We start from the raw sequence: 16,867 nt of genomic DNA, 5'->3' as shown, positions 1-16,867 counted from the left end.
GCCGCCCCCCTCCATGGGGCTTATCCCTAAAGCTCCCAAAATACACAATTTTAGATATACTTTGATATGGGTATTTTTTTTCTGGCATTAAAAAAATTCTGAGAAGGTCTGAAATCCAAAGAACATGTATCCAGGGGTGCAGCTAGCTGCTCCGGCACCTGAAGAGGCGGTGGTGGGGGTGAACCACCCACAGGGGAGGGGAGCCACCCACGGGGGCGCTGCAGCAATCTGCTCGGGGGCACCACGGCAAGCTGCCCACGGAATCCGCCTGGCGGACAGAAGCCCCATGCTGCCATTTTAGGCAGCGCAGGGCCCTGAGCAACAGCATCACTCCCAGGAGAGACGCGGGGCTCGGGCGTGCTGCAGGACAGGCCCCGCGGTAAGTGTCCCTCGCGGTGTGCCATTTTGTCACCCCCTCAGGGATGATGCCCAGACCCCCCCTTCCTATGCCTCTGGGTGTATCAGGTCAGTTTGTATCGGAATTCACAAATATCAAATCACTTGAGCATTCCTGAGCAGTAGTATCCACCTGTAAGGAGCATCCCCCAAAGAGGGGAGAAAAGGTAAGACAAGAAAGATAGGATCCAGTGCCACAGTTGCTTCAGAGCAAATCCCACTGGACTCCACAGGACTTGCTTCCAAGTAACAATGCACAGAGGAAAGAAGGAAGCGGGTGAGGCACGAGAAGCACAAAGTTAAAAGGTAACAGAAGAAAAGAAGTGTGCAAACAGTGAGAAAAATTATGAGGGGAAGGAGGTATGAAAGAGAAAAACCTAGAAGCAGAAGTAAGGTGAACAAAAGTTAAAGCCCAGGTTCTTCACTTGGGAATAAATCCCACTCTAACTCAGTAGGCCCCACTTCCAAGGAATGGGAGAAGCAGTGCTGTGGTCTAAACCACTGAGCCTCTTGGGCTTGCTGATCAGAAGGTTGGCGGTTCGAATCCCCGCAACGGGGTGAGCTCCCCTTGCTCTGTCCCAGCTCCTGCCAACCTAGCAGTTCCAAAGCACACCAGCACGAGTAGATAAATAGGTACTGCTGTGTCAGGAAGGTGTGAGCCACACCCCATCGTCAAATTTGACTAGACTTAACTGCCCAGGGGTCCTTTACTGTTACTTTACTTCCAAGGAAATATGAACAGGGTTGGGAGGAGCATAAAATTCAGAGGGACAAGAGGAGAGCAGACATGCAGGCTCAATGCCAGAAATGGGGCGTTCTACCGTACTAGCCCACTAGCTGTCACACATTCCTGCTCCTGCCCCTCGTGGATATTCATTGCTATTTCATGACCTGCCATCCACACCGGTGGGCAGTCCTTGACAGAATGTCTGCTGTGCTCTGCTGCTTTTGTTGTCTTGCAGGAGTGCAGGAAATACTTTCACAAGGACCCTTTTCTTTCTAATCGTGCTGGAAGTGCACAAGAGCAAATGTTGCCAGTTGGAAAGATCCATCTATAGAAACTTGGAAAATTTGGCAGTCAGCCTTTGTTTTTTCTTTCTTTGTTGCATTTTACTCTCCTGGATAGCTTTTGTTTGTTTGCTTGCTTGCTTGCTTTTTTTAAAGAATAAATCTGTGTTTTGAGGAGTGGGGAAGGGGGCAGCGGGAGGAGAGAGAAAGAAGAAGGAAACTCGCAGCCCCAAACAAACCCATGCAAATGCCAAAAAGAACAGCTTGCTTGCAGACTTGGTTTTTGCAAAGCAGCCATTGTGCGGGTGTGGAGCTAGTCAAGCAAAAAGCACGGAGGGGTCCATTTCTGTGAGTTTTGCATGAGAAGAATGGGGAAGGGGGCAAACTGAAGATACAACTTTGAAAAAGAAAAATCCTGAAAACCTAAGACTAGAAGCCATCTGCCAGTATGACTTTGTGATGGTAGTCTCTCTTTATTACAGTAGATAAAGTTTCTAAGGCTGTACAGTACACAAACCAGCTTTTAAAAACCTTTAACACAGCGGTCTTGTAAGAGTGAAATTTGGCAGAAGACCCCTTGTTGTTGTTGTTTTTTAATAAAAATGAGGCTGGTATATGCTCCTCCATTACAGTCTCCAAGGTATGTTTAGGGAGGCACAAGAGAAAAGTGTGGTAAAGTTGGGGGGGGGTATTTTGGGATAAGGGGCACAATTTCTGCAAAGTGCAGTGCACACAGGTTGCAAAGCAGTGAATCATTCCTTCCAAAGGCAAAAAGGTTTTGCAAGAGTGAGGTGGGATCCCATTGTGGTGGCGAGAGAGATCTAGGACACATCCTAGGGCACAGAACCCTGTGTTTTCAGGTCTGAGTGTTTCCCCCCACCCCACTCCCCCACAACTGCCTTCCCCCTGAAAACTCCCCCTATCCTTGAGCACTGGCAATGCTGGCAGGGGCTGATGGGAGTTGGAGCCCATCTATACCTGGAAGGGTTACAGGTTTACCACCTCCTGCTTTAACAGACGGGAGGCAAAGTGAGGAAATGGAACAGCAGGCAGGAGAATCCACTTCCACTGCAGTGAAGCCTTAATGCTGAACGCTTGGTCCAAACAACTGTTCACTTAGGCCTCCTGCCCCCTTAGCAAAAGAACCAAAGCTAACATAGCCTATATGCTGAATATGATGGAGGAACTCTAGCATTAAGGAACTGGCCATTCAAATGGAATTTTCCCACCATCCTTAGCGCTCACCAGCACCAGGCATGTGATCTGGCACATGGCTAGGGCAGCTTGGACTTGAGGGGTCTCCATCCCCTTCTACCCCTTGCCCACTGTGCTTGCCCTCTCTCCCCCCCCCCCCACAGCTGCTGCCACATACCCCGACTTCGCCGCCTGCTCCGTGATGGATCTGTGTAGAAAGTGAGCTGGGGATCGTTGTCTGCCTCTGTCCCAGAATCCCCTTCAGGGTTCAGAAACGCAGAGCCAGCTACACGGAAAAGAGAGAAAGGAAACCGGCTGCTCACTGTAGCCAGAAGAGCCCTCTTGCGTCCCATTTCCCCAGACCATACAACATCACAATACAGACTTCTTCCTTTTCTCATCATAAGTTGCAAAAGCTCCCAGTAAAATTAAAGACTGCAGTTCACTGAATTCTGCTTAAAAGGATTCTTTCATGTGGTCTATGACACAGTGCCCTGTGCTTCGATTTCCACTATGTTCATTTGGGGTGTGTGTTGTCTTTAAAGCAAGGCTGAAAATCATAACAGTGGAAGGATAGGTGCCCCCCCCTCTCTCTCTCTGTGTGTGTGTGTGTGTAAAGAAAAAAGGGACAGAATCCCCATAGACTCTCTATATAGGGTTAGGGAACCTTTTTCAGCCCAGTTCTTTGTGAGGAACCTTGTAGGGGTTGCCTCATGTCAGCAGTAGGCAGAGTCCCAAGGCAAAAGTGGTCAGAACAATGACCTTCGTACCTTCACACAATTAGGCTACACCCCAGCAATACAAAAGTCAGACGTTTCTACGCATGCCGTTCCATTTCTAGCAATGGACGAGGTGGCCCTTGCGGTTCCTTCCAACCCTACAATTCTATGACCTCCAAGCAAGCACGGAAGGGGCATAAGCGCACAACACATCCCGGCAGGGTGAAGCACTTCAGGACAGGGTGGAGAGCAGGGCTGGTGAGGCTGGGTGTGGGAACCTTAGGAGGCCAGACAGAAAGTCCTGGAGGGACATATTTGGTCCCTGCGCCTTAGGTGCCCCACCTCCACTCTACCTCTTTTCTTAGCTGTGGGCAGGATTCCTGCCTTGCAGGAGGTTAGACTAGATGACCCTAGGGGATCCCTTCCAGAAGTCTATGATTCTCTGCGGGTGAAAAGTAGCTTGGGAACAATGGTTTCCAGCTGGGAAATGACTAGATGGAAGGGAAAGGGGTTCTCTCTCTCTCTCTCTCTCTCTCACACACACACACACACACATACACACACACACACAGCACTGGCGGGTGTGGGTGTGTGCACGCGCGCTCTGTAACCTGCCCTTGGAAAGTTCCCCATGAAGAGCTGTGGTCCTCTGCTTACCTGATTAAAGTCTCTTCCAAATATACAGTACTATGCTGCCTTTTTAATTGTTATTTGTACTTCTATTATTTTTATTGCACTGCTTTCTTTGACTCAATTAATTAGGGATAATAGCAGCAACAGCAGCAACTTATGGCCCTCAAGTTGAAAAAGGATCCCCACCCCTGGTGTAAAGGAATATGTAGAGACCTGATCCTGTCTCCACATGGGGCTGGCGGGAGGAAGCACTTCTTGAGAGAGATGATTCAATAACAGCCAGTAATGAGATGTGCTTAAAAGAAGAAGAGGCAGAGATGTAGATACATCCCAGATATTATGACAAGCTCTTTCTATTTGCCTGCCATAATTAGGGGCAGAATCTAATAAGTTGGCTCAGCACTGTCATTGCTATTATTAACTAGTGAAATGACCGTCATTACAAGGAGTAGAGGAGAGAGAGGCAGAGAGAGACTGGGCCTGTGTATTTCAGGCATTCTTGTGTGGCCAACCTCCATATCCACCCCAGGGTCAAAGTCAGTGATGACAGGGCTAAAAGTAATGGGCGGTTTTTCTTTTTTATGCCTCTACAAATTTAGCCAGTCCCTGCCAACCTATCCCGACCTGGGAGTTCCATTTGACATTAGTTGTTTTTTGTTTTTTTTTGCTGTGTGGGGTTTCCCCCCCAAACTTTATTGAAAATTTTAAAAACAGTTACCTGGAAGCCGGTTTATGGAGAAAAAGCAATCCGCAACATAAATGCTTTAAAGTGAAAAGAAATAACATCCAAGCATTCCTTTTAGTTTATCCTGAAAAGAACTCTTATGATATTGGTCACCATAATCCCTGCTTTCTGCAAGTGTTTGAACCGTGTGGCACTACGGTACCACACTAAAAGCAGCCCTGTGGGCGACAGCAGAGCAAACATCATGGAGGGAGATCACTTGACGGCAGCAACTGGAAGGAACTTACACTGGCACAAAGTTAAACTTGGCCTGGTAGCATATGGGCAGCCATTGCAGTTCTTTCACTCACGGCACAACATTTTGATGGCAGGCTGCTCCAGCCAGTGGCCTAGCCACCACACGCTGCATTAGCTGCAGCTTCTGGACAAACCCTGGGGGGTAACCCCACAGAGAGAGCATGACAGAACTCCAGTCTCAGGGTTACCTGGGTGGTCAAGCTATCTCAGTCCAGGAACACCCAGGGTTGGTGTACCAACCAAAGCCTTAGCAAGTGAGAAGACCCGTGACAAACATGGAACCAGGCGCACCCCAGAATCTACATACCTGCTCCTTCGATGGGAGTGTGACCCCAGATAGAACAGGCAACTGGCCTATCTCATGGAGATGGGAATATCTCACCCAGGGCTCTTCTCAGAACGCACCTTCACGGTTGTCCCAACCCCACCCCAACTGATCCAGAAGGAAGCTCTAGATGGTACCTCGTGACTTGTTACTGATCCGCTTGCGCTGGCTACTGGAAGTATGAGACAGGAGCGTAGCCTGTTGATGGTTGGAGTCCACGGGGCTGGTGGCGATGATATTATCCTTATACTTGTTCATCAAGGACAGCTTGGCATTGTCACTTCCTGAACAGGAAGAATTTAAGGCAAAAACTTTTGAGAAAAAGAGACAAAAAAAGGAGAAAGGGCAAGAGAAGGAGGAGAAGGAAAGAAAGAGAAAGTATTCATTTCCAGCTATCCAGCAAATCACATCAGGATCATCTGTAGGTGTGCACCAGTGAGCAGTAAGGGTGAGATCCTGATGCAGTTAACTAGCCATTTGTATGATCAGAGCTGACCAACTCTACTCGCATCTCCCAAAGAACCAACAGCAAACAAGTTCAAAAGGTTTATTTGATCCTTACTTGTTAAATTATTATTAAATTACTTACATATTCTTATTGAAGTAAGAATTACCCCTGGACAGAGTCCCCTGGAAGAAAGCCTGGGCCATTGTTAACATCTGAACAACTGACACATTGGTAAGGCTACAGAGGCTGGAGTTTCTCACTGCTCAAATGAGACTTGGTGTTACCGGTAGTTTAAAATGCAACTGCACTATGAGGGTAGCTTTAGCCATTTGTTCCAGCCATGATCCCAACCAGAAATCTCTCTCACACATACACACAAAATAAAATAAAATAAATGTATACATACCTGCTATTTGCCATAGGAAGAAAGCTGTCGATTGTGCCAATCAATTTTCCTTCCATTGCAAATAACAGAAATGCCTGCTGGATCTAAGATATATGAGTGCTATACAGTGCTCCTGCTCAGAAGCTGCTGTACAAAAAAAAAAAAAAAAGCCCGGATAGCTGCTCCTGAGCAATCATCAGAAGCTAACCAGGCTCACCTGCCTCTGACTTCCCCCAACTGCAGTATTTCAACAGCTGAATGGGCTTTCCTGCACTAGGCTGAAAATACAGAGCAGCTGAAAAACAGCAGCTCCGCCTGCTCTACTGCCCTCACTTAAACCATGGTGGAAAAGTTCTGAAAATGCTTTATTTTTTTAAGTGTTTTTTTAATGCATTGATTTTTTTTTCATAATGCTCACCATCACCATCTAGTATCACATTGTATTTTGCACTAAAATGTTTTATTTGCACTTAAAATGTTTTATTTGCAGCTGTATAGTTGAATTCTGTGCGCAGGCATTGGGCCTTAATACATGACCCATAATGCAAGCCAGGGTGAGGGCAGGGTTTGTGTGGAAGCCCCGCCTCCAGTGTGCCTGGGCATTAGTCATACTTTTACATGATTAACTTGTAATCAGACCTTTTCAAGCACAGCCGAACACACTGAGAAACCCTCCTGCAAGCAGAAACTGTGTCTTGCCGGGTTTCCCAACAATGATGGACGTTTCCAAACACCGCCTTTCCATCACTAAGCGTGCTAATTGCAGGAAGGCCTAAGGACCTGCTTACACACCCAGGATATTGGGGACAGAAGCTTCCTGTACACCATTGCCCCTTCTATCAGTTTCACATCTTGTGCATTCTGGCAAATGCCTAAACACATCTCGGGTCTCACCTGGCAAACTGGAAACTGGCTTTTTAGTTATCATTTTGAAAACCTGCCTAACATTTCCGTACTTAAGCGTAAGCAAATGAAACTTTAACACATGGCATGATAAAAGTCTGTAATTTTATCAGGACAAATTATTTATTCTTTAGCGTTGTAACAATTGTTTTCTCAAAATTTATCTTCTGTACCATGATAGTATATAAATACAGTATTTTTTTTAGTTGCTGGTCTGCGACCGTATTAATAAATTCATTCAAATTCATTCATTCATTCAGAATTTTTTTAAAAAAGAAATGATTAAATAATTTAATGTTACATTGTTAACTGTTTTTATGCATGAATTGTGATGCTTGTTTTGAGTCCCTATCCAAGCTGCAGGTGGGACAGATGCCCCTATTTGCCCCATCCTGGTTGGAATACCATGAGCATCCCTTGCAAAGAAAGATGAGCCATCTGGCATCCCAGACTTGCATGGCTTGTTTTCAATGACCACATCTAGCCACACTATGGGGGCGGGGGAAAGAAGAAGGATGGACACAACAGAACTGAAAGCTAGTCCCATATTGTGGGTTTAGGTTAAAGATGGGCTTCGGGTACAAAAGATGAAGGACCTGGATAGTTCAGTTGGTTAATGCCAAGGTCACAGTTTTGATTCCTGTACGGGATAGCTGCATATTCCTACATTGCTGAGAGTTGGACTAGATCAGGCTTCCTCAACCTCAGCCCTCCAGATGTTTTTGGCCTACAACTCCAATGATCCCTAGCTAGCAGGACCAGTGGTCAGGGATGATGGGAATTGTAGTCTCAAAACATATGGAGGGCCGAGGTTGAGGAAGCCTGGACTAGATGATTCTTAGGACCCCCTCTGACCCTATGGATTCTATGAGATCTATGCCTAACACAGCAACAACCCACCCACTCAACCATACACAATATTGAAGACTCTGCCCTACCTGGCGTAAGATCCATGCCTGACTTCTCATTGCACCCCTGCAGCGAGTCCAGTGTTCTGGTGACCTGGCTGGCAAAATCCTCGCCACCGTTCATGCACTCCCGCTGCAGATGGTGACGCAGGTCCGTGATGTCATATTCATAGCCGTCCAGGATGGGGGTCTCGCGGATGCTCAGGGTCCCACTGGAGTTGTGGCCTTGCACCCGGGCGTTCCGCAGGCTCTCACGGCCGTGGCCCCCGATCAGCACCGAAGGGATGTAGTGGATCTCGTTGGCTGCCTCAGCGCTGGCGCTTTTCTGCGGCTGCGGCACCCGGCGGCGTTTGCACCAGCGCCGGCGGGTGTACAGGATCATTACCAAGCACAGGATGGAAAGCAGCAAGGCAATCATGCCCCCCTACAGAAATCAAAGAGACCTCAGGTGACATCCGGGAAAAGGCTTGGTGTAATTGCAACAGAGAGGTTGTGTGCTTCTTGCATCTGTACCTTCCCCAAGTATTACTTGACATCACATTATTATTTTAAAAGCAAAAAAAAAAAAAAAACAATAAGGTGCTATTTTTCAAGGCTGCAAGAAGAAAAACCCATAGAAATGTGGCTGCTGTGGAAGAACCACTTCAGAAGGAACCAGAGCAAATAGACTCAGCAAATAGCTGCACAGTTAGCAGACTTTAACAACCAGCAGAACACTGTCATATATCTTAATTTAGCACAGGTAGGTAGCCGTGTTGGTCTGAGTCGAAGCAAAATAAAAAAAATCCTTCAGTAGCACCCCAAAGACCAACCAAGTTTATATTTTGGTATGAGCTTTCGTGTGCATGCACACGAAAGCTCATACCAAAATATAAACTTGGTTGGTCTTTGGGGTGCTACTGAAGGAATTTTCTTAATTTAGCAGTTAGCGTTCCACTTTCTGCTCCTTATTTACTCCTCTGACTCCATACCAGATTGTGGGTCACTGGAATCACCACCAATATTGATGTCCTAAACAAGCACCACTGAAATGAATGGCAGCTGTCAGGGCCGTTTAAAGGGGGGGGGGACTTCGGTCCGGCTCGTTTACATTGTGTGGTCCGACGCGCGCTCGGCGCTGCACACAAGTAAGAGGTGCCAGGATCGCAGCCCAGACGGCCTCCCACGCCCTCCCATGAAGCCTCCCTCTAAGCACCCAGCGCCCCTTACCTTCCCCCTGTCTGGGGAAGTCCGTGCGACAGGAGGGCCAGCGAGCAGATCAGGTGGCTCGCTGGCTGTCCCATCCTCGCTTGGCACTGGGATTGCACAGGGCGCTTCCCTGCTCTGCTCGCAGACTCCGCAGGGAGGCGCGCAGGCAGTCAGGCAGTGACATGGCCAGAGAGGGGTGGGAGAGACGCGTCCTCCCCGCCCCGTGCCTGCCCCCGATTGCACCTGCCAGGTAGTCCTGGCGGGAGGGGATGCAAAGGGGCTTCCCTGAGCCAGATGCAGCACACTCCGATGGGCAGCTGAGAAGAGAGGAGCAGGCTGCCCCAGAGCAGGGAAGGGAGCACGCCCTTACTTTCTTTCCCGGACACTCAGCCTGTGGCACCACTAACGTCTATGGGTAAGACGCCCCTGGGAGCTGTGCTCTGAAGCAGTTCCTGATCATTTTGAAGAGGCCTCCTGCTGGATTGGACTCATGTCTTCTGTGGATTTTCTCAACAGTCATGCCATTAGCATCAGAAACACAAGGGGAGCTGCTGGGTATATTCCTGTTAAGTTAATCAATGTGTATTTTAAAGCTGTTGCTATGACATTGGGGCCAAACTCTGGACAATTGAATTTGTTTGGTGTGGGGGGGGGGAGGAAGAAGAAGAAGCTTGTAGATCAACTTCCATCCAGCGTTACAGATGTTTAGGGGTGGCCTTGGTTGGAGTCAAGGGTGAGAGAAAAATGCAAGCCATGTTGCCATATGATGGATACATGTACCTTAATCTCTTGGGAGATGGCAGTCATGAAATTAATGCAGAAACAGGACATATGTATCTGCTGGGGAGGAAACAGGTGTTGGCTGGAGGCTACATTTGTGGCCTAAAGCACTAAACTACAACTCCCATAATCCTTGACCATTGGCTGTACTGGCTAGAGCTGACAGGATTTGGAGTCCAATACGGCACCCTTGGTCTAGAGCAGGCATGTCAAACCTGCGGTCCTCCAGATGTTTTGGACTACAATTCCCATCTTCCCCAACCACTGGTCCTGCTAGCTAGGGATCATGGGAGTTGTAGGCCAAAACATCTGGAGGGCCGCAGGTTTGACATGCCTGGTCTAGAGCTTAAGCAGGTGCCTTGAAGCTGATCAAGAGACGGGAAGGTTGTTGCTGTATAACCCCATACTCTCAATCTGAGACACACGCTTCCTTTTCAGCTAAGTTATAAAAGCGTGCAAAACTATTTGCAAGAAGATGGGCATCAGGGGAAGAAGAAATACGTCACTGATAAGGCAGCCGTGTCCCGTTGATTACCTGGGCATAAAGCAGGAGGGACGTCACCAATCGCAAGAAAACTTAAGGAGCACAAAAGTGGTTTTATTAGGCCCAACACATTTTGGATTATAGCCGCCTGCAGGGGGTACTCACAGATGACAGTTCTCTGACTGGTGCAACATCCCATTCCTTTCCAGTTGCAAGTTGCCTGCAGTTGGCTCAGATTGTGTATGGGGTTTGTGTATCCCTTTGGAAATGATGTGTGAAAAAAACAGCATCTGCATGTGGATGCAGGTATATCCAAATCCGCTGGGTTATCTATCTGCTGTACTTTCAAAGGGATGGACATCCACACCCACATTCTGCCCCAACTAGTCGTGCATAATGGCACACAACGCCTGCTAGATCATTGCCAAAGCCTTGCTGTGCAGCACCGGCAAGAAATGTAACTTTCAGAACAGCATGGCAAACCCAGGAGTGTCAGCCCACTTGCTTGGGCGAAGAAATATCATCCCCCTGATCCCTGAACTAGTAAAAGACTTGGGAACAAGAGCAGCTGCAAACCAGCATGGAAAATGCACAAAGAGTAGAAAGTAGAGAAGGTTTTGCAAGCATTTACTTTTTAGGCTTATCAAAATCTCAACATTCTCAGTTAAAACAAACGAAAACAAACAAAACAGAAATCTCACACAGCAAGTAGCACCCTGACTCTTGAACTGGGAAGAAAAGCCACAGCTCCATTCTGCTGGGTTGTCTTCCCTTTAAATTTTGCACATCAAGGAATAAAAATATATAATAAATGAGCAGTACTAGAGCTTCATGTTTTTTCTTGGCCATGTTCCAGTCTTTTCCATCTTCCTTTTTATGCAGTGAATAGTCTTGATAAAATAAAATAATAACCATCATCTGTTCCATTAGGAGAAGACATTAAGCAAGAGTTACTAAATGGGTAATAGAACCAGCAGCTAGCAAAGGCAGACTTTTCTAATGATTATTATTCCTCCGCCACCCCTCCCCTCCCTACCACTGTTCTTGGCCTAATGGAAATGGAATGCTCCCACCCTCCCTAATGGGGAAAATATATACCAACAGATTAAGCAGAGGAACAAAGACTTTTGAAAGCCCAGAGCACTGTGGACAGGTAGGATCCTGAAGTCAGCTCTTATGGGTTCAGTTTCCTATATCCTATTCTCCACAGCTGCACTCACTAAAAAAGGGGGGGGGGAAATACACCCGATTAAAACTGAAACAGAGTTTTGCATAAAATTTAACTGGTCAAAGTTTTTTAACACATCAAACTTTCAGGTTTTTGATGTTTCAGACACAATAAAAGAACATTCAAACCCTGAGTGTTCACTTTACACACCAGGGAAGATGGAATCCACCAAACAACTGAAAATTAGATATTGTCTTCTATGCCGGAATATACGGTACTTTCAAATTCCACCTCCAAAAGTATTTGAACCGGTTTCACACATTCCAATTGGTATGGGATTAGCCTTGAACAGGAGCCACAATTCAACAACACTGGAGTTTTACAAAGTTTTAGGGAACCTGAAACCTGCCGCTAGGCCTGAAATCTGGGGTTGCACAGTGCCACCATGAAGACACACACCCAAGGCCTCTGCATTGCACCTATGAGCAGAGGGTCCCATCACACTGAAGAATAGACAATGCCGTTGATCCCCTGGTCTCCATACGCATGTAGCATGACCTCAGACTTATACATTCACTCTGTCCAGAAGATTCAGTGGACCATAGCTGCCAAGTTATCCCTTATTTTAAGGGATTTTCTATTATGCTGAATAGGCTTCCTCGCGAGAAAAGGGAAAACTTGGCAGCTATGCGTGGACACAGGAAAATGAAAATCTGCTCCCAGCAAAACTTTTTAGGGAGGAATCCTGACAGCATGAGGGCAGGTGCTGCAAATGGCCTACTGTTTCCTTCATTCCAGCCTTGGTCCCAATGTGGAAGATGAACAGGAAATTGTTCCATGAGGCTCCTATTTGGGGGTCTGCTACATTCAGAACTGAAGGGGCATCCTTTGGAGCCATTAAATGTAACTAGAGGGGAATGCGCTCTCTTCAATCCTAATTAACACCTTAGAGCATCCTGGAGGGGGAAGAGACTTAGGGTCCTGCTCCCAAATCTGGGGTGCTAAATGCTTTTAAGGATTCAGAGTAGAGAGTTGGCTGCAATTCAAACTAATCATCCACCCATGCCTGTTTAAGTTATGAAAGGGCCAGAGCACATTACTGTACAGTGGTACCTCGGTTTATGAACTCAATTGGTTCCGGAAGTCTGTTCATAAACTGAAGCGTTCATAAACTGAAGCGAACTTTCCCATTGAAAGTAATGGAAAGTGGATTAATCTGTTCCAGATGGGTCCGCGGAGTACTTAAACTGAAATATTCATAAACTGAAGCATGGGTGTAATTGGTTCCGGAAGTCTGTTCATAAACTGAAGCGTTCATAAACTGAAGCAAACTTTCCCATAGAAAGTAATGGAAAATGAATTAATCCGTTCCAGATGGGTCCGCGGCGTTCATAAACCGGAAATTCATAAACCGAGGTGTTCATAAACTGAGGTTCCACTGTACAGCTTAAAGGGAGGGAGGGAGGTGGAAACATTCTGCCACACAGTACAGGAAAGTGGGGTAATGACACCCACAATTTGTTTATAGGAAGGGTTTGTTGCTGGCTACACAGGCAGGCAGGCAGGCAGGCAGTCCCAAAGCTGAGTGGTATAATGTTGCAGCAATCATGGCTCTACTTTCTTAAGGTTCAAGAATGAATGAACAGCTTGGTGCTCGTCCAGCCCCAAATGTCCTGTTAGAATTTACACAACTCCAAGGACACTGCAACATTACATTGCAGGTTCCCACCAGGACCTGCCCTGTTTCTAAAGCTTTGGACGGCTTACAACTCAAAGCAGAACATTTTAGAAATCTTTTGTTTCTTGGGATTAAATAACATGTGGCATCAATATAACACCTAGATACTGGTGTGTGGTGTGCTGATTTGGCATTCTCCAAGTTGAAACAGAGAATTATGTTTATAATTTTAAACATTCAGTCATGGTTAGGGCTGGACAGGAAGTTAATGGGGGACTGGGAAGGACCAGAAGCCTTCACAAAACCTTGCCCTCCTTTTGTTTTCTGCAGATGTGGCCTCCACCTATTTAAGAACATAAGGAGAGCCTGCTAGATCAGGACAAGGGCCAATGTAGTGCAACATCCTGTTCTCACAGTGGCCAAGCAGATGCCTGAGGGAAGCCAGGAAGAATAACATGAGCACAAGAGCACGTCCCCCTCCTGTGGTTTCCAGAAAGTGGTATTTGGAAGCTGTGTTGAACATGCTCCCTACTGCTGGTGGCCACCATTTTTCCTTAATGCTAGTCATCTTTCGATTTTGATGTCACCAGGAAGTAATCACCACCATTGGTAAGCTCTCTCCTGTTTATGCTTCTTTTCACGCACCCTGAAATCATCACAATGCCCCCGGTACTACCACATGCAAAAAGGGTGGGGTGATTGGCACAGGCATTCTGGCTCAGCTGTCATTTTAACTGGCAAATAGCCAAAACTTGTGGTTGCCACCAACTCTACCCTATCCCCACCCCAACTTGGAGGGAGGGGCAAGGTCCTGTTGCCCCCAGTATCACGCTAAGCTTTGGAGGCACTCAGAAAGCAGGAAAAACAGACTTCACAATGACTTTGGAGGCCTTAAAAACCAGCCAGATGTTTCAAGGCCTTGCACAAGGAACCCCAGCCTCTCCCTTGCCTGACTAAAGGGGCACTTGCCATGGGCAACCTGGTAAGCACACTTGTGGACCTCAAGTCGTACCACAAGGTGCTTCTTTCCTTTCCTGCTTCCTTGAAAACAGGAGTGAGGTTTGAGCATGAATCACTCAATTGCACCTTGACCGCCTTCACCAGCTCCAATAACTTAGTACTCAAGGGAGGTTCTGCATTACAATATATTTTGCATTTACTTCCCTCAACCTTTGAAATGGGTATGGAGGTTGAAACACGGGTACCAAATTTCATTCTGAAATCTCAGAGATAAGAACACATCCACCCATAATGAAACAGAGAATCTCAAATGGCAAGTGTGCCACTTCATTTATTCAATCAATTGCAGTTGGTGGCTTTTCATTTTAATAAGAGAATGGGGGGGAAATGAGCAAAGAATAAGTTTTCATGTAATAATTCAATAAAATGCTCCTGAACAGCTAGATATTTTGATGCCACCCACTTGTGCTTAGAACTTTCAAAAATGCAAAATAAGTGTTCAGTGTCTCTTGATAAGTCTGTAAAAATGCAACCACAATAGGATATTTTCCTCTGCTTTTCAAATTCAGGCTATCCAGCAATGAGACTTGAGAATCAAAGGTCATTTTAGGTGCACTCTAATTTTGCAAAAGAATCCCACGTACACAGGCTTTCATTGGGTGATTGGTGTAAGTCACAATGGCTGAACACTGTCACCTAGCAACAGCTCATTACACTTTTAAAAAATGCAAATATTCTCCCACAAATGCCACACATTTATTCTGGACCAAAATTACCACCCACATAAAACCCAATGACTCTCATTCTAATGGTAACCCAAAAGAACCGGTGTGGGTGGTTTCATTGATAGGCCCAGAATATAATCACAGATTTCTTGTCCTTTCTAACTCGCATGGAATTCTCCAAACTGTGGCAGATAATGACGCTCTAGGGGAGCCTTCTGGATTAAAAAAACAACCGCTTTTGGTTAAAATTTAAAAAGGATGTGTGAAAGAAGATGCTTTTTAAAAGGAAAAACTTTTTCAACCAGAGAAAGATGAACCGCTGGCTCTCACTGGGTGGTTAAACCCATGTCAAGACTGCAGGCGATGGCTCACATGACTGAATGGTCCTCCAGAGGATTTGCACCCAGAAAACTAGCTGTCATAGAAAAGGCTAGGCTAGAGAAGCCTTCTTCCTGACATGCCAGTTTTTAATATGTAGTGGGGCTTTTCTGTTTTCAATGTGAATCCCCCCCTGCAGCCTAAAGTACCACTTCAGCAATCACTAGGCAAGAGCATATGGTTTTAGGAGAGAGAGTCAAAGTCAGGGGTAGCCAACACAGTGCCCTCTGACCATCAGCCATGCTGGGTCAGACTGGTGAGAGTTGGAGGGTCACAGGTTTGCGACCCCTAGTTTAAGGCTACAAAAGAAAGGAAGGTGAGGGAAAACATTCCCATGTTTCCAAGCCAAGGTTGTTTGTCTTGAAGGGCTGGGGCTCAGTGAGAAGGGCTGGCAGATGCTGTGGATTGAAGCTTCCATAATTGTTGACTATTGGCCATGCTGGATGGGACTGGTGAATTTTAATCCACAACTCCTAGAGGGTACCCCATTGGCTAAAGGTAAAGGACCCCTGACAGTTAAGTCCAGTTGCAGACAACTCTGCGGTTGCGGCGCTCATCTCGCTTTACAGGCCGAGGGAGCCGACGTTTGTCCACAGACAGTATTTCCGGGTCATGTGGCCAGCAACACTAAGCCACTTCTGGCGCAACAGAACACCCAAACCAGAGCAGCACACAGAAACACCGTTTACCTTCCCGCTGGAGCAGTACCTATTTATCTACTTGCACTTTGACGTGCTTTCGAACTGCTAGTTGACAGGAGCTGGGACAGAGCAACAGGAGCTCACCCCGTCGTGGGGATTCGAACCGCTGACCTTCTGATTGGCAAGCCCAAGAGGCTCAGTGGTTTAGACCACAGCACAACCCACATCCCATGGCCTAAACCAGGGATGGAGAAACCCATGGTTCTCCAAATGGGCAACCCCAGGCAGTAAAGCCAATAATTAGAGGTGATGGAGTCCAACATCTGGAGGGCCACAGGTTCCCCATCACTGGTCTAAGTGGAAGAGGCTCCACTGGCATGCACGATGACCGAGAATGCAGCCCCGCACAAATGGGGAAGGTAGCCTATCCAGGAGAAGGAAAACTCTAATCCTAAATCTCTGCTGCCTTGCGAGACATCTTCGGGAGAAGAAAAGGTTAAGGAGTAAACCCTACACAAATCCAGAGTGGGACTCCCTAGGATGATTGGATGGTGCCTTGTATGCCTCCTTTTGGCAGCTCCGGAGGCCAAGCTGGTGCCAAACATATTGCTCTGCTTTCCTTTGGGAGGCTGGGGGAGGGGGTGTCTTGTAATCTGGGCAGCCCAGGATCTCCGTAAACACTGGGCAGCTGTCTATCAGCTCCATCTGGTATGCAGGCTGAGACCCTACCTGCCTGCAGACTGTCTCGCCAGAGTGGTGCATGCTCTAGTTGTCTCCCGCTTGGACTACTTCAATGCGCTCTACGTGGGGCTACCTTTGAAGGTGACCCGGAAACTACAACTAATCCAGAATGTGACAGCTAGACTGGTGACTGGGAGTGGCCGGCAAGACCACATAACACTTGAAAGACCTACATTGGCTCCCAGTATGTTTCCGAGCACAATTCAAAGTGTTGGTGCTGACC

The 16,867-nt window shown here is 47.0% G+C and overlaps 1 protein-coding gene across 1 annotated transcript in view; it reads right to left on the bottom strand.

The window, feature by feature from the left end:
• Positions 1-16,867, bottom strand: part of ASTN1 (astrotactin 1) — a gene marked incomplete at its 5' end in the record, with an annotated part of 207,979 nt that overhangs the window by 114,149 nt on the left and 76,963 nt on the right. The window contains 3 exons of the mRNA XM_035123692.2: positions 2,777-2,884; positions 5,395-5,568; positions 7,932-8,325. Coding sequence (XP_034979583.2) covers positions 2,777-2,884; positions 5,395-5,568; positions 7,932-8,325 — 676 coding nt within the window. The remainder of the gene's footprint in view (positions 1-2,776; positions 2,885-5,394; positions 5,569-7,931; positions 8,326-16,867) is intronic.

The sequence above is a fragment of the Zootoca vivipara genome, chromosome 7 (assembly GCF_963506605.1).
Source record: "Zootoca vivipara chromosome 7, rZooViv1.1, whole genome shotgun sequence".
Taxonomy (NCBI): Eukaryota; Metazoa; Chordata; class Lepidosauria; order Squamata; family Lacertidae; genus Zootoca; species Zootoca vivipara.
Note: the sequence above shows the minus strand (reverse complement) of the source record. Positions and strands in the feature narration are given on the sequence as shown.